At 35.5% G+C, this 22,810-nt stretch overlaps 1 protein-coding gene across 11 annotated transcripts in view; it reads left to right on the forward strand.

The window, feature by feature from the left end:
- Nrg1 (neuregulin 1) overlaps window positions 1-22,810 on the forward strand; it is a 1,027,681-nt gene that overhangs the window by 991,576 nt on the left and 13,295 nt on the right. For 6 of the 11 annotated variants that reach the window (XM_013521521.1, XM_005398395.2, XM_005398397.2 and 3 more), the window contains 2 exons: window positions 3,727-3,856; window positions 15,862-15,929. In XM_013521521.1, the coding sequence (XP_013376975.1) occupies window positions 3,727-3,856; window positions 15,862-15,929 (198 nt within the window). Of the gene's footprint in view, window positions 1-3,726; window positions 3,857-15,861; window positions 15,930-16,515; window positions 17,062-22,810 lie in introns of those variants that run through there. The other 5 variants (XM_005398394.2, XM_013521522.1, XM_013521519.1 and 2 more) reach the window with 2 other exon arrangements.

Below are 22,810 nucleotides of genomic sequence, written 5' to 3' on the forward strand. Positions count from 1 at the left end.
AAAATGTGTTTAAAATGAAACATTCATATAAATGTCAAACATAAGAATAGTGGAGTCATATTTAGCAGTGTTCTTAATTTCCATTTATAAGCAGATAAGACCCAAATTGTGGGATCACAAAGCTGAAGGAGACAGTGTTTACCAAGCCCTGAATGAGTGAAATCTATTTCATTTTCTCCTGGAATAACCTGTGGGGTTACAAGGGGGCATCTTTTATGTATGGAAATACATTCTACCTGCAAAATCTTCAGCTTTGCTTCTAATAAACTCCTCTCAGCTCCCCTAGAAAGAATAGTATTTCCACAGTTGGTGGAGGGCCTGCTTTGTCTGTTTCATTGTTTTCTGGCTGAATTACTAAATGGAAACTGAGTTGGCGATACAGTGTGTGTAAGCCAAAGAGAAAGGCTTTCATTGCAAATTTGATAGACTTGCTTAGGCCTGACAGCACACTGTGTTCAACTGAGGAGAGGAAAAGGAAACTGGCGAGCACCTGAAGAGTGTGTGTGGCACCACCTCTAGCTGGACTTCTGACAGTTACAGCTTAGTCTGTGCTTGGCTATAGGTTCTGAGCAGCTGTATCCAGTCAGTTCACACTTTGCTTCACCTGGGAGTTAATTGCTGTGTTAAAACTCATGACTTTTTCTTTACATTATCACTGTTAAAATATAAAAATACTAAGTACAATAGTCCATGGTTGTGTGAGATAGATGCTACTTCATTGCCCTTCTAATGAATATTTTACTATTAAATGTCCCACTGCTACTTTAAAGTAGTAATCTAAGAATTTTTCAGTAGAGTATGTTCACTCTAGGTGCTTTGGGATAGCATTACAAAAGAATACTCACTTCAGGGAGAAATATTTTTAAGGTGCAAAAGAAAAGTTATTTCTAATTTTAATATGTATTTATTATTCTTAGTTGTTCTGATAATCACACAAGAGAACACATCTAAGGGAGCAGGATATCTGTTTTTTGTCTCATGGCCAATTTTTGTGAGCAGTTTACCATGTATGTGGAGTGTATGCATTTGTGGTGGGGTGCTAGTTCTGCTTTCTGTAAAAGGCTCAGGATTTGTTCTGGGAGGCTTGTGCCATGTCTCCTGCTCAGCTGGGTGAGGAGAGATCCTTAGCGACCTGTCATGGATTCAGACAGCACTGGGGTGTGTGCGTGGTTCAGCATTCTCTGCAGGAGCATGGAGACAGCACGCTGCATGTGGTCCCTTCGGTGCTGTCACAGGGGTAGAAAGGATACCCAGCCGAATTTGTCATTGCATGGAATGCTGTCAGCAGTTCAGTCTTAAGCACAAAACCTTTCACAGTTCAGGCAACTGTCTTTCTAATATCTTTTACAAGCACTGCCATGGATGAAGACAGTAACATATAGCACCTACATATGAAGTCTTTCACATGAAGATGTGTTTAAATTATATGCCATGTGAAATATAGGAATAGTGTCCACTCTATGCTTTTGCAGACCAAAAGATGCATGTTACATTTCTTTCATTCTGATAAACATGTTAAACTGATTTTTCCATCCATTAGAGCTGATAAAAAATAGTAAAATCACCTCTCCTCGTGCTCCATTCATTCCTTTGTTTGGTTTGCAGACCTATAAAGGAAACCTTGAAAGGCATTTTGAAAAGGAAATTTTGTTGAACTTATTAAAAAATTGACCAAGGCTGGGGTTCCAGCTTAGTAGTTGAGTGCTTATCTAACATGTTCAATCCCCAACTTCACAAGAAAAAAAAGTGACCCAGTTGTTAATTGATTCAAGAATAGCATGTATCTTAAGATTCTTCCCTTCTTTCCCATTTATACTTGGTACTATTCACTGAATGACATTTTTTACCAATTTCTTTACCGAGATTATCTATGGTCCCCATAAAAAAATCTTCTCAGATGTCTTTTATTCCTGTTTATTAAATGGGAACATTGAGCAGCGAGGTGGTTCATGACACAAAGCTCGTAGGGAAAGAGATTTGAACCAGATCTGTCGGCAGAGTCCAGGTCTTTTGGACTGATCTTAGCTGCTACTCCCAAATGCTATGCTAAGAGCAGTGAAATGGTACTTGCACATGTCTTAGACAGGATCCCAAGAAACAAGAAAGCAATTAAGAAACTGAATAACCAGATGTTGACTATTCCATTCCAGTAGAATGAAAATCAAGAAAAGTAGCAGAAATTGGGTTAAAAATTACAAGAAAATGTGAACTTTTGAAGGAAATAAAAAGAAAGGCAGGGCTGGGAATATGGCTCAGCTGCACCTGCACAGTGCCTGCCTGGCAAGCCCAAGGTTATGAGTTCAAGTCGCAGTACCCCAAAAAAAAGAAAAAAAGGCAAAATAACAAGGGGAAAATGGCACATATAGGTCAAGTCAACAAGAACATCCAAAATTTACATGCAAATAATAAAACAGAAATTGATAAGGAAGACAAGACTTTAAAAATCTGCAGGAGTATATCAGAAAAGAAGGAAAAAAAAATATGCCTCAAGGTGGATATATTTTCCTGAAAAAATAAATAGAATCTTCATTGCCTTGATGTTGGTTCTGCTTCTCATCCTGACAGTATCAGTATCAACACTATATAAATTGACTTTTTCTGGTTGAGACTGAGCACTGCCCATAGCATTACCAGCAATGCAAGTGACGAGAGGTAGTCCTGATACTGAAAGCCCTTTGAGCCTGAGAGCCGAGCTTGGCTTCATTTAATCTGTACAATTAATATCATCGTCAACTTCACTTCCATGTGACTGTGAAGGCTGACAAATGAATGTCAGGTTATCACATGAAGATATTGGACGCCAAAACTGAGGCTTGTTTCTATGCTCCTAGTTCCAGATAGATAAATTTTGTAGTGCTTTATCCTGCATTTGTTAAGATACAGTATTAGAGTGTCTTTTCATTTCCCAAAAGAAGTTTGTCAGTCAGGTATTAAACAATGACCCTCAGAGTAGAAGAATTAGAGTAAAATAGAAATTGTAAAGTAAATGACTTCTGACTTCTGTGTCAATGTATGTTCAATTAACTGTATATATTTTCTCATTTGGAGCATATGTACTATCTTGTATCCTTGTGTGTTTTGTTTTTGGTTTTGTTTTTTGACTATACATTGTCTTAAAGATGTAGTTGGCACTGGAGAGGTTGCTCAGTAGTGGAGGGCTTGCTTAGTAGGCACAAAGACTGTTTTCAATCCCCAGTATTGCAAAAAGAGAAAAACACAACATACACATGAAACATAATTTCCAAAAAAAAATATTTTATGGAGCTTCATCAACATAACTTGACACCATTACCTTTGAACCATCCTTAAAATGGATTGTGCCTAGTGACAGGAGAGCTTCTTTTTTGCAGCTACTTTAAAAGATAAAAACAATGATTATAAAAATTTTGAGGGGCTGGGGATTTAGCTCAGTGGCAAAGCGCCTGCCTGGCAAGTGCAAGGTCGTGAGTTCGGTTCCCGGTACCGGAGAAAAACCAAAAAAAAAAAAAAAATTTTGAGTCCCCTTTCCTATTTAGTTGGAATTAAATTAATGTATTCTGTAATTACCTGTGTTCTACTAATCGTGTTCTGTTAGTTAATTGTGTTCTATGTATTACGACCACAAAATAGTTTCTTTGCTGCTGTTTGTGATCTGAAACTTCAGGCAAGTTGGCTGTACCTTATATGAACTCTTGCTTTTAAACGAATGTAGATGTGAACATTTCCTCTTCCTTATCTCCTATGCAGCTACATCTACATCCACCACTGGGACGAGCCATCTTGTGAAGTGTGCAGAGAAGGAGAAAACGTTCTGTGTGAATGGTGGCGAGTGTTTCATGGTGAAAGACCTTTCAAACCCCTCAAGATACTTGTGCAAGTAAGAAAAGAAATCCCCTCCCTGGCTTATATCCATAACTGCTTCTTCCGGCTGATTCTGTGTCTCATCATGTGGATCGTTGCTTCTTTTTCCAATTCCATTGCATCCTGTTGAGTAATGCTGTTTTATTTGTAGAGTGTTTTAAAAAGTTTATGCCATTTGTCACCTCCTCTGTTGTATCCAGAATTGTTTTTCTCTTTTCAGTGTGTGTGGGGTTTTTATCTTTTGTGTTTGGATTTTATTTTTACCTTCATATTTATAATGTTATTTTCTTTGTGGTTTTCTTATTATCACTCAGAAGACATATGCAAATATCATGGAGGGCTATAATCTTCATATCCATATTCTCCATGTCAATGGATTAATTGCACTAAAAGCTAATGTTTCTCCCTAACCCCAATGTTCAAGTTCAAAATGAATTAGAGAACATAAAGAAGCAAAATGGCAGAAGATTCCATATTCAGACATCCGTCGTCACCTTTGTGATTACCTATTGTTCCATAAGTACTTGTCAACATGAATTTCAGGTTGAAATTACTAGTGGGGAAAAAAGCAATTTGCATATGTTCCAAAATGCATTTCTTGTGTGTAACACTGTTCTCTGTAGTGGGCAATATTCCTTCATACACTGCTATCACTTTAGATAGATCTAGACTGGGCTCTTTTTTTCCAATGAGTTAGAGGAGTTGACTCACCTTTAAGAAATACCAAATTTATCCTATTTCTTCAAGTAGCACACAACAGTGCTACTATTAGCACATTAAATGTTTAAACTTTATGGTAAAAATTAATAGGACTCATTAAAATACATGTTTATTGTGGCATGCATTTTTAGTCTCCTATTAATATTTATTCTGGATGTGGGGTATGTGGACTCATTATCTGATATTAGTAAAAGATATTTTATATCTTAGTGAAATAATGAAAATAAACATTTATGTTGCTGTGTACCAATGGCTATGTCCCCAAAGAAAGATATTTTAAAACCAATTTCTTAAAAAAATGTAATGTAGAACATCTAACACATTTTACAGGCCGTCCATAATTGGAAACATGCAAGGAATACATTGTTCTAAAAGTAGCAGAGACTGTCTTAAAGGAAGAAAACTTTAAAATCTTTTTCTTGCCCTAGAACGTGATTTAAAGGTCAGGCAGGGAGTTGACCTAAAAAAACAACTGGCAAAATGAGAAAGGCACAAAACATATTTAACAAGGCCATTTTCCTTTATGTTATATAAGCAGTGTATAAAGATTTTACCAATTTTTTTAAAAGCCTTAATTATATTTATTAGTAATGAAGTACATTTTAAAAGACGTATGTTTTAAAATCTAACAGACAGCCAGCATGCCAGTGGGTAGGCAGTGTTTTTGCTGCCCCTTGAGCTGTCCTGAAACGGTTTGTCTGTACTGTGTCTCATGGGGCCCGGTGACTGGGAACAAATCTTTTCCCAAACTGCTCCTTTATTGCCCTTAGAAGCTCTTTACTTAAAAGAAGAGAGGCAGTGCCAAGAGAGGACATGTGGTGGTGGCTGTTCAGCTGGTTTTATCAATGAAGACAGACAGTTTACAAAAGCAAATAGAGCCTGTTAGACTAACTAAAAGGCAAGGAACTGGAAGTGTGGAATTGTAATCTCAATTACTGAAAGTCTCTTTCATGGAGACAGGGAACAGTTATAAATCAGTCTTATATAAACCTAAAGGCAAGATAAAAAAGAAACAATATGCAGAAAAAAATTATTCCTTTCAGATCTGAATTTCTCACCTGGCTACCTATGTTTATTTCTAAAAAAAAATATAATTTTAGAGATTCATTTTTTGATCATTAAAATGATTCAAATCTATATGCCTACGTCAAAATAAAAATCTGTCTGTTTTAGTCTTCAGTTCTGCTGACATGCAATGACTACAGCACAAAGCAGGCAGCCCCAAATTGATCATATGGAACTGGGATGAACACGTTTTATAGTTTCCTCTGGGATTTTCTGGGATCAAAATGAAAAATACAACAAGCCAAGAGTTATAATCTGTAAAATATGGGGTTCATTTATTATATGGAGAAATCTGGTTATTTTTCCCTAATCTTAGGCATACAATGTAATTGTGTTTCAATAAATCTCCTTGAAAAACATTTACATTATAGGTCTTTAAATTCTTCCCCTTTAAAACAGTTGTACCCATATTATCTATGTTTCATGTTTTTATTTCCCTAGAAAAACATCTGAGACTACTATATTTTAATTTTAATAGTGAAATACGATCATTTTTCATCATAGCCTTTGCGGAGATTTATGGGCTGAGCGAGTACATATGATAGTTTCTGAATACCTCTAAGGAACCGGTGCACTTACTTTCCACGTATTAATTTCAGCTACTCTGTAGCCCTCCCACGGCCTACATGTAGCATGCACCTAAATGCTGTTCATTTGTTCTTTTTTGGTTTTGTGCCAACAACTGCAATCTTTCTTCACCCACATGGTTTCTCATTAAATTTTAAGCCAAATCCAGAAAAAAGTACTTGTTTCTTAAAAAAGTTTTTATTTTTTACTTCTCTAAAAAGTGTTAAAATGGGAAACCGTGAATACTCTGCATCCCAGAAATGAATCATCTCGTGGATCATTGTTGCCTTCTAGTTCTCAGAAAACTGCACCTTTCGTCTTTCCCTCTCTTTCTTTTCTCTCTTCTTTTCTTTTATTTTTTCTTTTCCTTCTGTCTCTCTTTTCTTCCTTCTGTTCTGTTTTTTATATTTATAATATTTTAGGAAAATGTTGTAAATAATTATTGAATCTTTTTAAAAAGAAAATCTTTAATGTCTATGATTTTGACAGTGTCATCCCCCTTTTTATGGTGCTTATTTTTGTTTTTATTTTGTTTGTTTTGAGACAAGGTCTCACTGTGTAGCCCAGGCTGGCCTCAAACTTGTAGAGCTCCTCCTGCCTCAGCCTCCAGAGTACTAGAATTACAGGCATGCACCATGCCTGGCTTTTTCTTTCTTTTTGGACCATGATCTCATTGGTACATCAAAGTAAATTAGTACCTTAAAGGAAGAATTATAGTATATTTAATGTCCAAAATAGTTCTGGTTTTTTTTGTTAAATGAAAGCGTATTTTTCTTAAAAAAAAAAAAATAAAGGAAAAACTTCCCATATTAAAAATATCTATGCCATTAAAAGTAGTAACTACTTAGAATTTAAACAATGACACATAATAGACCAGATCTTATGATAATATATTATCCACTAGACCCTTTGAATAGAACAAAAAACATAAAAACGCTGTACTGGCTCATCATGGTCCTGTCAGTGAAGCTAGTTCATAGTTTCCATATGACCTATTTGTCTAGAGCAAAACACTGCTGAAGCATGAGCCACAGCATTCAGAATCAGCTTTATCCCTTACTGAAGACATGACTCAGAAATACCACAAGCCTGGAAGTTTCCAAGTAGTCTCTCTGGTCACCTAATCCACTGTTGTCTTCTTGGGAGTAGAAGTAGAAGATTTTACAGCAAATCTCTTTTGTTTCTTCATTGCAAACAAGGTGTTCCAAATGGATTAACCATATAACAGTTAAACGCTTCTCAGAGGAGAGGTTTGCTAGTTACTTAGACTTGCCCTTGGGGACTGTGTGGGAATTTGAGTGATGGTTCTCATCTTTTATATTCCTCTTGACTCTATAGTAATTTAAAATTGATCCTGAGGAAATAAACAGTTACTATTCCAGATTATGGAAAGATGAGGAAAGAAGGATTCCAGTTTTTACCCTCTGATGCTATATGTAGTCATATGGTTCAGTGAAATAAGATCATTTAAATGTGAGATTGTCCAGACTTTCCTCCTTGCTTTCATTCTTAAAACTGTTCTTCTGACCATTTTCAAAACTGTTTTGGAAGATGTTAATGCAGTTTGTTAAACCTAAAAACTATTTTATATCAGGCTGTTTATAAATCTGAAATATTGTCCAAAGGACAGATATGGCTTCATCATGAGGGGATTAGAGTTTTAACCACTGATTATAGCGAACAGTCATTAGTCCTTTCACTTCAACTCTCTGGACAGAATCTCTATTTATAACATAGAGTTAATATGCTCTCCAAAGTTTTTCCCAAGGAGTCAGTGAAATTAAATGAGTTCATTTCTGCTAAAGTACTTTCAACTCTGGGGAAGCAAGGCTTTTTTTTCTTCTTAGTGGGATTATTACATTTTTACTGACATTTAAAAATTATATACACCTGTCTTAACAGATGATATTTTCATGTTTAAGTCCTAATTTTTCATTTTATTCAACAATAGCAGTTTTTATTTGATAAGGCAAAGCTACCAGATAGCTTTGTAATTTTCAATTGGCAGATCATTTAATATCTGTAATCGTTAACTTCATTAGGTGTAAAAAAAAAAAAAAAAAAAAAAAAAAAACACAAACTATACTTGAAAAGATGACCAGTGCCTTCAAACATGGACTTTTGTGATTTTGGACAATTAATGTTTAGAAAACTGTAGCCCCATGATTTGTTATATGTGAGGCAGTTATAGAAAGGAGACAAAGTCACAAAAATAGGACATAATAAAGTAAGTTCAGCAAGTTCAGTATTAATTATTTGTTCATAGAACAGCTATATGCCAGGCATTTTTGAAAACAGAGAAAATAGAAGATATCATTTCTGGTCCCCTAGGAACTTAGTTCATTTAAGAAAATGAAATAGCTAAAGTACCTGAGAATATATTCCAAAGGTATAGTGCTGACTATTAAGGTAATAGGAATGCAAAGATGAGAATATGTTAGGAGAAGATTTTTATAGATATAGCCACCATTTATGGAGTCTTTCCAGTACACCAGGCGGGCACTGAGATTGAGTAATCTCTTTGTGAAACACAGTGAACTGCCTACCTTAGACCAGCAGTTTCATTCTAGGAAATAAAATCAACCAAACAAACAAAGAAACAAAAAAACTAAGTTCAATGGTGGAGGCAGTTTCTGAACCCTAAAGGCCAGGCAGAGGTCTTGGCAATTGTGAGATCTAATAGGGGCCATAGCTGTTTCTGGAGCAGGAGAGTGGCCCCCTGAACACAGCAGATGTTTAGCCATAGAGGTTGGCACAATGGGGAGATTAAGACAAAGAGAAAGTTTTCATAATGCACTGGCATAGAAATAATGATGAAGACAGTGTTGATAATATTTATGAGTAGCTTGCATAACATAATTAAATAAGTGAGAATTTAAATTCACAAATGTGTCCAACAGCCTCATCATCATGGATGTAGAAAGAGAAATTTGGACTACATGAGAAAAATATATGCTGGGCTAGATTTTATTCTGGTCTATAAATCACCTCACATTCCACCCCCAGTGCCAGTCCCGCATGAGCTCTTTCTTCAGAGTGGACACGATAATTTTCTGTAAAACTTCTCTGTCCTTGAGTGACGTAGCATTTAACAGGTACAGAGAGAAGGTGGTGGGATTCATGGGATCTCGATACCATGCTGTTCATCCAGCTGTATCTTCTGGTTTTTTGTTTTTATGTATATAGAATCCTGCTGGCTGCTTCCTAGATATTTATAAACTCATTTTGACTTTGATTCTCCAAAGTAGATTAAAACCTTTTTTGTTTTGTAAGTATCAATTTGGGTGTTGTCTTGCCTGAAATCAGACAGACTGACAAGTGTTCTGAATAAGTGGGATCTTTTTCTCTGAGATCAGGTAGGCAGCCATATATGTTTACTCAGCTCCCTGTGGCAGGGTCTGTACTCATGCTGAGGGTGAAGGAAGGGCTGCACAAAACCATACTGATCTCTGCCTCATGCAGACCATGGCTGTTATTGCAAAGAGCAATCATGTTTCAAGTAACTGATTCAGTTATAAATTATTGATGAGCTGAGTGCTGGGAAGGATATTAGGAAACTAAGGGAATGGATAGTGGGAACCTGAACTAGTTGTAAATAGAGCTTCTGCAGGAGAGGAAAAAGAGCATGTGGTCCTCACCTTGGGGTGCATACCATCTATTTTAGATGAAATGTGCCATTTTGAAATACGTATAGTACATGATTTTTTAAAAGGAACTATTTAGATGCTTCATCATAAAATGAGGCCAGTAGAGTAGATAGGTTGACAAAACTCCTCTGAATCTCTAAGCTGTGTGATAAGACCAGGAGGGACATTCTCCAGAGACCAAAGACCAAACCACAAATTAGCAGCCAATATGTCATTGTGTCACAGTGATGTGGAGATGAACAGGATGTGGATTGATCCAATATCTGATGAAATTGCTTTGTCCCCCGCCCCCGTCCCTTAATTTAAGGATACATCTTGTTGAGTAAACATTGGTGAGGACTGCAGTCTGCAGGCGAGCATTTCAGAACAAGCTGTGCAAACAAAGCTTTAGGAAGGGCACCAAGGTTCACACAAAGAGGAGTTAGTTCCTAAGCCCTGCCGCCCTCATTACTGGGATTGTATTTCCTAGATATTGAAGTACAACATTGAGAGCCAGGACAACTTAGAACCTTTTTCGCCAATATTTACCCTTGAGTCCAATGGGGCCACTATATGTATCCAGTTATCTCATGGATTGAAAACTAATCCCAGGATCCTAATAAAAAAGAAATGGGAGGAGACATACCAGCTCAGCAGTGATGGGGAGGTATAGGTTAGATTTGAAGGAAGCATTATTGGAACATTCTTGTATTTAATATTTTCTTTAATGATGTTAAAGAGGGCCTTCTCCTGAGGACATAAATGTCTTTTGCAGGTGATACTGTAAAGAACACTAAAGCGTAAATTAGAAAAGCATATACAGGCTTCAAGAAATTCCACTTACAGGTTGATAACAGAGTAAGATTCATCTTGGAAAAATGCAGACTAATAGTAACAATACATTTGGGAAAAAAATAATCTACAACACAGATACTCAGCCCATGAGTGGGCGAGTTCTAGCCAGAAGGCTGAGCTGGCTGAGGAGCGAGTTTGCAATGCAACACTGTAGAAAAACAGGCCTCACTCTTCATGTTATTGTGTACCATGCCATCTCAAGTTTACAGAATGACAACAGGAGACCCTAAGGTCCAACGCAAGGCACCTAGTACTTGTCAATAGATATTTGTTGACATTTCTATCACTTCCTATTTGTAGACAAAGATACCCAATAAATAATTTCAGATGCTGTACAGTATGAAGGAAATGCCACAGCTAGGATTGACAAAGCAGAAAGAAAATGGGGACTCTTCTTTGTTGGCAAGGTATTTTAATAGTTGTTCAAATGTTTCATTGTGGACTGATGACTAAAGAGAAAGGGAGGGTCAGCAGTAGACTCTCTCCCTTCTCCTCTGCTCAGGGGAGAGCTGGTAAAGATGAGACCAAGAATAAAAGGAAAGAAGCAAAAAGAATGTCAAAGATGGTTCATAAACTGACCATGATGATACATTATCCAACCCTAGGTAGCCAGAGCATTCTGGGGGGCAGGGTCTGTGAATATCTTTGAATATGCTTAGAATCTCCAGCAAAAAAAAAAAGGGAAATAATTTCTTCAGCTGAGTATCAAAATATATCAAGTATTACACTGGTTCTTGAAGTATATGCATCTATGATTGAATACATAGTAAGTATATCAGATTATTCATAGTACACTGTCATTATTGAAAGTTTTTATAAGGGGTTAAGTCATTATGTTTCTCAGCTTAGTTAAGCCAATGAATATCATTGTCAGTATCCATATAATAGCCATGATTTTAGAAGTGATAGAGAACTTCACTGTTAGGAGCTACTTAGTGGCTGAAAGAAAAATAGTCTGCCTTAAAACTAATGTAAAGCTTGGGTCATACATGTACAGTGTGGATATATAACATTAGATAAATCATTCATAGACTCTAGGCTAGAGCAAATTTAGACATTCCTCATTGTATAGGTTATCTTAATATTGGGTTAAGATGAAACAATTTCAATATTGGGTTAAAATGAAACCATCTAGCACTAGGTAAGACTGAGAAAACATAATTAAAATAAATGCCACTTTGAAGCAAATGTAATTTTTTTAAAGCCAGTTTTGATTTTGCTAGTGCTGGGCAGAAGTCTTGTCTAAGACACTATAATACTTTATTGAATCTAGGTAAACTGGTATTTCAGTAACATTTAAATTTGAGATAAAGATTTGCTTTTAAAGAATCATAGAACCTTTTTCCCACTTGTAAACACAGCGTTAAAAGGCTTTTCTTGGGGAAAGAAATCTGTGAGGAGGGTACTGGAAATTCCTATAAAAATACCATTTGAAAATCCACAGAAAAGAATATCATAAACTATAAAGATAAAAGATAGATATTCAAGATTGATCTATACTTGGCAAATCTATACTTGCTTATGAAATTTTCTTTTCATCTCTAGTACTGAAAAAATATATAGTTTTATAGTATCCATACATACATATAGTTTTAGAAAACTAGAAAAAATATTATCATGTTTATATATATATATCTAGAAAAATAAAGCAAGCATTATTACATTAATACCAAATGCTGAAATTTTTTTAAAAAATTATTTCTATTTTCTAATCAATGAAGCAAATGGTATAGGTGTTTTTGAAATACAGCATTCATTTGATTCTTATTCAATTCCTTTGATTTTTCTAAGAAATAAAGTTCTTGAAATATGCTCATGCTGTTCAAAATTAAATTAAGTTTACCTTACACTTACCTTCCAAAACAGTGACAGGTTGGATGCTTAATGTGCAGTGCTGATAGTAAAAAAATATTGAAAAGTCAGCTTCCTTCTTTTAGGGTTAATTCCATAGAGTTGCACCCTAGCTACAGATCAGATAGATGCTCATTTTCATGTGCTTTCCATGCAGATTCCACTTCCTCCAGGCTTTTTGGCAACAACTCTAGGTGTCAATGAAAGTTATATAATGCCTTTTGTGGCTGAGTAGTTCAATTGCTTGAGGATCTATAATTTGTTTTTCCTTTATGTTTATCTTTTACAAATACATATTATCAGAAATTATTTATTCATTCATTCATTCAATCATTTAGTGGGGTGGGGATCCAACTAAGTGTCTTACACATACCAGGCAAGTGCTCTACCACTAAGCTAAATAGATTTTTAGACGTTCTTGAGTTTTCTTGTCCCTGACTGGTAACGAATTCAGAAAAAAACATGATAGTAGGACTTCCTAACAAGGACTCCCTATGTTAAGTTGAGCATCAGTTCCTAGAATCTCACTAGTAAGAGATCTTAGTGGTGAAAGAGATCTTTGATAACTACTTAATTACAGCCTTTCATTTTATCACTGAGAAAAGAAAGGCCCAATGAAGTCAAATGTCCAAAGAGCAAGATACTTTGTGCCAGAATGGAGGGACTAAGGCTCCAGTGTCTCTTCCAGTTTAGGGTCCCTTACATCTTCAACAGCAACATTCATACAGGTCTCTTAGGCACCTCGTTAAAACGCAAACTCCTCAGTGGTTCTGGACTGGGACCTGGGATTCTGCTATACAAGGTTCTGGGAGATGCTGATGCTGTTGATGCATGGAAAACACTTTGCATACTCATTGGGCTTTGTACCATTAGGAAATAACTAAGAAACTTTATCCCCTAAGTGAAGAGAGACAGATGCAAAAGCATAGTTCTGGCTCAGATGCAGCTGATAATTCCAAAACAGGACTTGTATACTTTAAGTTGTCTGAATGTTACTATACCAGATAATCTATAGGATCTCACAATAGGCATAATGCTAGTTAGATGTCATAATAAATGGAAAAATGATAAGGTAAGACTTTTGACCCCATTTATGTAGCCCTGTGCCTACTACTTGCACATATGGCATCTAAGATGCCTAAGTGACAATTTCCCAATAAATAAATTCCTTCTCTTAAGAAACTCATGATTCTGCAGCTATTTGTTCATTTCCTGATACTTTAATGATAGCATTTTCAACCCTAAATGAATCGTATCCCCCATCCCTGTCCCTCAGCAGTAGAATGTTCATATATTTTACACTATGTTCATTATTTTATTGTGTTCTCAATAGGAGAATTTAAATTTTATCAAGAGTGGCATCAGGTAAGATAAAAGTTATTATAGAATATATCCTTAGTTCTGTAATTATCTGCTCAAGGATCAGTTATGTCTATATTGATTTATAGTCCTGCGTTCATGAATAAACAAATGAAACTATTTTCTTCAGAAATTACTTTGTCAAATAAGTTATATGGAGGTTTTCCACTTAGTTTTCATATATGTTTGTGTATACATTCTTACCGAACCATGCAGCATAACTTTTTTGTGAGAAGCAGGCTTCTTTCATGTTTATAGTTCTGCACATATTTCTCTAGGTAAGTTTTTCCAGAATTTCCTGCAACGAAAGAATTGCAAATAAAAAAAAAAAAATCAGTTCATTTGTATAAATGTGTTTTAAAGAGATCCAAAGAGCTGTATCAGTACAAGATACTTGTTGTTTAAGTTTATTATATTAAACTTATAAGATTTTAGTGATCATAATTATACTGTACAAATTCTCATGGAGCAAAAAAATAGGAAACTGCCAATATTTTATCTTACAGGCTGTTCTTCATATGGTACCAAATCACTTGATGACGGTTGTTTTTGGTATTGAGTTTGGTTTGAAGGGGAAAAAAAATTCACTCTTGTATTTGTAAACAATTGCTTTATTTATATCTCCTTGATGCAAAAATGGTAATATGTATTCTTACTTTGGAGAAGAAAGGGTTGTATAAAATCATATAGGTATCTGCTGTCAAATTAGATGCAGATGAAATTAGAAAGTTTGCATTAGTTTGATAACAAAGGCCATGTTTAGAACCACGGTGAACTTTGACCAAAGTCAGTGCAGTAACATTTATCAGAGCTAAAGTATATGTAGATTGGTGCTTTGCATGAAGATTTTGGTAGACTATTAAAAATTGTGGCAATATTTTTAAAATTGTGACTATAAATATGAAACATTCAAGTAATGTTTTTTCATATGTACCTTTGCTTTCTAGGAGACTTCTATACCCTTATTTATTAAAATATGATACTGTAAAGTGCGTCCAAACTGAAATACTTCAGATACTAAAACAATAGCAACAAAATCAGCAGTTTTTAAGGACTTTCATATCTGAGCAGATCCCCACTGCAGGACCTTCAAAATAATACTGTATCAAAATTCTAGAATTTTCTAAGTTAACATAAATTAGTGAATAAAATGTAAATTTTTTGTAATTTCAAAATAGTTTTACCTTAAATGCAAAAATGGCATGAGTAAAATACTTCTACTGAAGAATAACTTCTAAATTTAAAGGCATTTAAATATCTTTCATTTGGAATAATTGCATTAAGTGAAATATATGCTAATAAAAACCTGCTTCTGTCTTTCAGTACTTAAAAAATGAAACTTAATTTGTAAAATCTTCTAAGAAACAGGGACTGTAGTTTTTCTTGTCATTAATTGCTAGAGTATAAAAATGCTTGACTTCTATTGTTTGGTTGAACTTAGAATTTAGAAAATTGCTGTGAAATAAGTATGAAATTGGATGCAGATAAAATTAGAAAGTTTGCATTAGCTTGATAACTAAGGCCATGGGTAGAACCACCTGAACTCTTACAAAAGCCAGTGCTTTAATATAGAAGAAGGCTGGGGATATAGCTCAGTGGCACAAGCGCCTGCCTGGCAAGCGCAAAGTCATGAGTTCGATCCGCGGTACCAAAAAAAAAAAAAGTACTGTAGAAGAATCGACGCTCAGTGCCAAAGGGGAAATGAGGGCAGCCCCTGCCTTGCCACCCCTGTTCATCTTTCAATGTCACTGTAGTTGAATTTCAGTTAACTAATCTTTTGAAGATTGATGCAAAAAACAGCAAATATCATACCCCACCATTTTCATGAGACATGGTTTTCTGGCTGTTGTGTCTTTCCTTTATGTTGTTCAGTACCAGGTCATTTTTAGGAATCTCCATATTCCATAGGAGGAAAATTGCCAGTCTGAAAGCTCAGTGTCTTTGGCATTCTATTGCTTATCACATTTTTGCCCTCTAGGTGCCAACCTGGATTCACTGGAGCAAGATGTACTGAGAATGTGCCCATGAAAGTCCAAATCCAAGAAAGTATGTTAAAATAATCTGAAATTTGCTTTCTCCCCCAAAGTACAGCAACAGTCACTACCACTTGGTGCTTTTACAGCTCAGTTGTAACTGATTCCTTTTGTTCTAATTGTGGTTTATCCACTCAAGAGCATGAACCCTTTCACCATGATCCTACTTAAGTGTCTTTCTACATAGATCTTAAAGTCACACGTATGACAGAATGGCAGTCAGGACTGCCCATGAGGCTGGCAAGCCAACCAAAAACACTTCCTTCCAACATCTTCGACCAAAACCATCAAAATGCAAAACTGAGATCACTATAATGTCAGATCTTAATTTTTAAGTTTCCCTTTGAAAGAAAGCCGTCACTTTAAATGCCGGGATCTTTCTGTCATACAAACCCAGGAAGTACATTTTGTCCAAATTTTGAACTATATGGGGGACATGCCAGAGCCTGAAAGCCATGATTAGGACAAAGATTCAGTTCCTGAGGGTGAACTCACCAAGGTCAGTGAAAAGACACTGAAGGAGCTTCTTTCTAGCATATATTCACCTCTTCTCTTTTTCTCTGTTTTTTTCTACCATTGTTTTTTGTTTCTTCTCTCAGGTGCCCAAATGAGTTTACTGGTGATCGCTGCCAAAACTACGTAATGGCCAGCTTCTACAGTACGTCCACTCCCTTTCTGTCTCTGCCTGAATAGGAGCATGCTCAGTCGGTGCTGCTTTCTTGTTGCTGCGTCTCCCTCAGATTTCACCTAGAGCTAGCTGTGTTTTACCAGGTCTAATATTGACTGCCTCTGCCTGTCGCATGAGAACATTAACAAAAGCGATTGTATTACTTCCTCTGTTTGTGATTAGTTGGCTCTGAGGTACTAATAGGTGTGTGAGGCTCCAGATGTTGCCGAAATTGATACTGCATAATGTGATGCAAAATGATAGTCAATATCAAGCAGTGAAATTATAATAAAGGCATTTAAAAGTCTCACTTTTATTGGTAAAATAAAATCATTGCCCTGGGCAGTCCATCTTCTGTATCCATGTCAGCATCCTGAAAAGGGTGTTGCTAAGCTGTAACCAATATGCACTTGAAATGATGGTAAGTTAACTTGGTCTCAGAGTGTGTTCTTTATAACAAATAAACATCATAAAAAGAGCTCAGATGTTTCTCTTCATTAACCAAATAGTTTGCATGTAGGCATTTAAAAGAAAGCATAAGTAGGACAATTAAAAACAAACATTTCACAGCAAATGAACTATCTTGGCTTCTATTTCTGCTGCTAAGAGAATCAGTAATTCAGGGCTAGTTTAAATAATCATTTTGGGGCTTGGATTTTTTTATTTTAGCATTCATTATGTTAGTTTCAAAGGTGATTTTAAGAGGAAAATAATTACTGTTACTTTAAATAATATTTATTATTTTAAAATTAGTGATTCAGCTCTAGAATATGTATGTATTTTTTACAAGCAGAATTGAGAAATTCTAATGGATTTCTGTGGCTCCATGGTGTTTTGAACATCATTCCTAAAATACCCAATTCACATTGTTTATAACAGCATGGATAACTAAACTATTTATTTGTCCTGCTGTTGTGAACTGGGATTATAGCTTTTGGTTCTAGAGCTTTCAAAACATTTCCTTCAAAATGAATTCCATTTGGTTATCCATTCAGCACAAGTGTTAGCAAATTTTTTATGGATAGTTTCAGATAGCAAATATTTTAGAGCTTGTGGTGGTGCCATCACTGTCTTAACCACTCATTTCTACCACTGTAGCATAAAAGCAGCCATAGACAGTCCATAAACTGATGGATGAAGTTGTGTCCTATGATATCTCCATTTCCAAAAGACTAGGCAGTGGACTGGATTTAGCAATCCCTGACTTGTCTTCTACTGTCAGTTGCTCGCCCTGAAAAGTATCCACATAGATCACTGGAGTTGAAATTTATATAACACCATAGTGACACAGCTGGTCATTTAGGGGCTTTAAAAGAATCCTTGTTATGAGGCATGAGAAGAATAGGATTACATTAACAGTCGTGGAAGTTTTGAGAATGAATTCTATAATGCACTATGGCAAGATTATACCCATAGCGGTCACTTTGTGAAGTGAAGCTTCCTATATATTTACATAAACTACATATCAAAGATTATATCACAGATCATTTTCTATTATAAAAATAGACATTGCTAAATTTTCAAACTTCACTCTATTCATAACTAATTAAATAATATCCAATTATTGAACAAGATATTTCTCTCTATAGCTATAGATTTTTAAAGATACATAAGAATAGCAAGTAAAAATCAAAGCCAAAAAAATTTATTGATTACTTTAAAGCCATTCTTGTTAGCAGTTTGTGCTGATATTCAAATAGCATAGATGTAGCAAATCCACTTGGCTCTGTAAATACAATAGCATCAAATTTTAGAAATTAATAAAAATTTTGAACACTTAAGTTACATAGTTTCATTGTGCAGTGCAGGCAATGTTTGGTCACTTTATAAAGAAAAACACAAAAAGTGAAGGTATTTCCCAGAATAGTAATGCAGTTAGAGCTGAGAAGAGTAAGCAAAGACAATGTTTTCATTCACTTTATGACCATTTTCTCTTTCATAAGAGATCCCTTAAAAATAGCAACTCTTTATTTGTGAAGTCCAGAGAGTGAATCCTTAAATAAAATCTTTAGTAAGATTTTAGTGACACTTTTGGAAAACATCCAGGAAATTATCATTCATATTTAACCTGATTTAACCAAGATTGATAGAAGCATATTTACCCCTCCCCCCAAAAAATGTAATGACTGTGCATTATTGATGCCTGGTGTCTGGAAAGCTAGAGGTTCCAATCAGACATTTGCTTTCCACAATTGTTCTGCCCACAGTTAAATTTTTTAACCTCTATGTCTGAAATTCTCATTTTTTATCTCAACAAACTCCCGTGTGGAAGACAAGAAAATAAATTTTGCTGCACCAAGAAAGAACTTTATGTTCAAGTAGCAGTGAAGGTTGAAAAAAAGGGTTAGAAAATGTTATTACAGAGGTCATTTAAAATTTAATTGTAGACTTAGCGTCTGAAGAGAATAATATAAATTTTCAAGGAAAAAAGAGTCCCTATTATCAAAGTGAAACCATTAAATCTTACCAAGCCACATTTTCTCTTGAAGGATAACATTCTAAAAGAATGTCTATAATTTTTTAAATGCTTGTTGACAGATAAATTACATAGTCGAATTTGCAAGTGATTCTGGTCAGAATGTCCTATGGGGCATGGTTTAAAATATGATAAGAAAAAATGCATATTTTATAAGACAACCATTTGTCTTAAAAAATAACATTTATAGTACTTCCTAGGAAAATGCTATCAAGCTGAGTCAGCTTCAAAATCAGCCTATCTTGACACAATTCCTAATTGATAGAATTGTGTCCATCAATATGCAGTGTGGGTTATGGACTTTGTGTTTGTATGTGTGTGTACACATGTGTGTATGTTTGTATATAGGTAGTCCTTAATATATAGACTTTCCAAGAAAAGAAAAAGCATTTACAGCTTCAATAGTTAGAGACAATATGGACCAAGTACATCCTATAGAAACTAACAAGTAAAAGGAACTAATTATAGAATAGCTCAGTTTATAAAACATTTTAAAAGAGTACAGTTTTAGAATGCTTAGGCACATGCTCAAAATGAGTCAACTTATTGGATATTTTTTAAAGTTTTGAATCATGTTATTAGTGCATCAGTCATTTCATGGATTTCTTTCTAAATGCTTTTAAAACCTGTGAAAGTCATGTATTTACCAATCACGTGTATTGCTAATGGTAGAATAAAGGCACACTCCACCTATGACAAAATTGTCATAGATTCCAACCAAGTGTGAGATTTTACTGCGTGTGTGTTTGTGTGTGTGCTTACTGCCCATGGAAACTTGGGAATAAGGAACAAAGGGCTCAGTGACAATATGGATTGGCATATGTGAAAAAAATGTCTACATTTATAAAGGTAAGTCTAAAATTAAAAGTCAGACACTAAATTGTTCCCATTTAGAACTGGCACTGGCAGAACTCATTTAGAAATCTTAAAATGCAGAAAAACAAGACTGCCCATGTCTTTGAGTTTATTTGCATAAACAAGCCCAAAATCCTAAAGAATAAAATCCTGAATATCTTCAAATTTTAGCAGAAGCTATAATAGCAGTGGATATATAATTTTAGTGAAAGAAAGCTATTTTATTATGCTTTTTCTCTAATACAACTGAAAATTTAAATTAACCTCCAGGTTAATCAGTTTTCTTCAAGCAATTATAAAATCCTAAGGCAAAGGATTAGTGAGTCAATATTTAATAATTTCTGAAGACTCAGGTTTAAATTAATTTTTTATATTGCTTAGGGCACAGCAGGAAATCACATGTAGAAAAGAAAACTAAATTGTTTACAGTAACCTTTGCGTTTTTGAATTATTAATTTAATTTGAAAAATGTAGTGCCTAGGCAGAAGTTCAATAGGAAGCCTGTGACATGTAATGAGCCTAAGCCAACATTAGATTAAACAGAACAGATAGAAAGAAATAACCTCTTCATCAAATGGAAAGTGTTGCATATTCTGCTTTTTTGACTCATGATGAAAAATTGTAGCTACCAATAGTAAAAATAAATGAGAGCGGTGTTTGCTCTGGGTCTAGAATGACGGATGCATGCTTCCTCTGCTTGTTTCCTTGTTAGGGCTTATGGCCAGAAGGATTCCAGTTTTAAGTACCAATTTCCCATTGAATTATTTGAAATTGGAACTGCCTGATACGAATGACTTCCCTTGAAATGAAATTATCGTTAGGCTCAGAGACTTACCTATAAAACTGTAACTGCAGTAATATGTATGCATGGGCATGCTACTAATTTTATTGAAGACTTAACCAAGCTTTCTACGCAACTAATATAGATCATTAGCAGTGTTCACGTAGGCATAAAATAATGATTCCTTGGAAAGGTTTTCTGTAGCTGTCTTGATTCTAACCCTTAAATTATCACTGACTGATGGAAGAGAAAGGAGATAGGTAGATGGAGGGCCTTCTAGGAAGAAAAGCGAGCCCTATCCTCATTTCCTTGGAAAATGAATATTTTTAGATTGAGGTTCTAAAGTTTATATGAAGAAGGAAAATGAGAGAAACTGAGTGTAGTACAAAGACAAAAGATATTTGTTTGGATTTGAATGAATTATTTTACTCTGTCTTATGCAAAAAATCTGGCTTTTAATTTATAAAAAATTCAGGTTATGTGTCTGAGTACACTGGCCCCAAGACAGAGGAAACTATTACATATAGTGCCTCCCATTACTAATATAAGAATGTACTTTTTTTTAAGTTTGGAAAGCATGATCCCTTTAAAGTCTGTTTCTTAGCTATATCCCAGGAGCTTTCAGAATTGTCCTGGCCATGGAATTAGTCTAAAATAAACCTGAATGCAGAAAGTGGCCTGAGGTACATCTCCAGATGTGTCTGGTCTGGAGATGTTAACCCCTCCTGCTGGTGGCCACCATATTCCATGTCTGCTTTATTCCGTAGGCTACCCAGTGAGGCATGTATGTCTTATGCATTTGGGCAATGAACAGTTAACTTGTCCAAAGTTACTAAATGGGTAAATGGCAGGGGCAGAACCTGAAGCCAAGATGATCTCAGCACACAAACTTTATCTCCTGTGCCTCTGTGGAGACACTTTGGCCATGCGCAAACATGTCTTGCAAGAGTAACATCCCTCCACCACATTTTTCTAATGTAAGAGATGCCTTGTGATGCTACAAGATTTCCCAGCTAACTCTCCAGTCATTGATCCAGGGAAGAAAATACAGACTTCTGTCTACATTCCACCCTCCTTCCCGCCTGTGTCTTCACCATGGTGCACACGCAGTTAAGGGAAGCCTTGGAGGTTTGCACACAAGGAAATGTTTTTAAAATGTAGTGTTTATTTTTATATTTTGTATTTTCTCTGCCTCGTTTCCCTCACTTCATTGAATCCTGTGCAGGTTCTGCTTTCCTCCAATCCTGGCATATGTAGAGTCAGTGCTTCCAGGATTATTGGCTGTAGCCTCACAGCTGTGAGTCCCCTGCCATGGGTGAAACTGTGGATCTCAGAACCTGTGCCCAGGGGAGCTCGGCACTGTGGGGAAGATGATCGAATTGTTACTTGAAAGACTAATAAGGTAAAACTAATTAAAAGGCCCCAGAAACTGTATCCCCCCCCCCAACACACACATATACACTTGATTTTTTTTCTTTTTTTGCAATTTGAAAAATTAAGGCTTGGAATTTTCTAATACTGCACAAACATTATATGAAAGGAAAAAAAAAAAAAAAAAAAACAGGAAACAATCTCCAGCGTCCCAAGTCAACTAAATATTTGGGTGGAAGGGTTTGTTGTTTTCTATGAATGAAACATACTAAGAAAAGAACACACAAAGCTAAAAAGTAACTATAGAACAAGAACTATTAAACCATTAACTGCCCAAAAGTGAAAACCTAAGTCCAACATCACAGAATGTTCACGTCCAGTACTATCCTCTTGGCTTCTAGTCCTGGCTCTGCCATTGTGTGACTTTGAGGAAAAAAAATTCAAATTCTCCTCTTTGTAGCATTCCTTTATTTAAAAAGGAATTCATTAATATCAGATGCCTTATTTGATTATAAAATAATGTGTCTTTTCTCTGTGGAGTATAGAGGTTAGTTCAGCCATATTACTTCTCCCTCAGTGAAGTCTTTTAAGGTTTGATGGAATGCTTACCTGAGCACTGCTGTGTGAACCAACTGCCACACATCCTGTCCCTGTGCACGCACGGAGAGCTGTAATAGTCATGTGTAATGTGTTTTGGAGTGCAGTGTATTGCTCTTTTCTGAAACTTTTTCCCTTTTTTTTTTT

This window comes from Chinchilla lanigera, unplaced genomic scaffold (genome assembly GCF_000276665.1).
Source record: "Chinchilla lanigera isolate Chin_1 unplaced genomic scaffold, ChiLan1.0 scaffold00062, whole genome shotgun sequence".
In the NCBI taxonomy this organism is placed as follows: domain Eukaryota; kingdom Metazoa; phylum Chordata; class Mammalia; order Rodentia; family Chinchillidae; genus Chinchilla; species Chinchilla lanigera.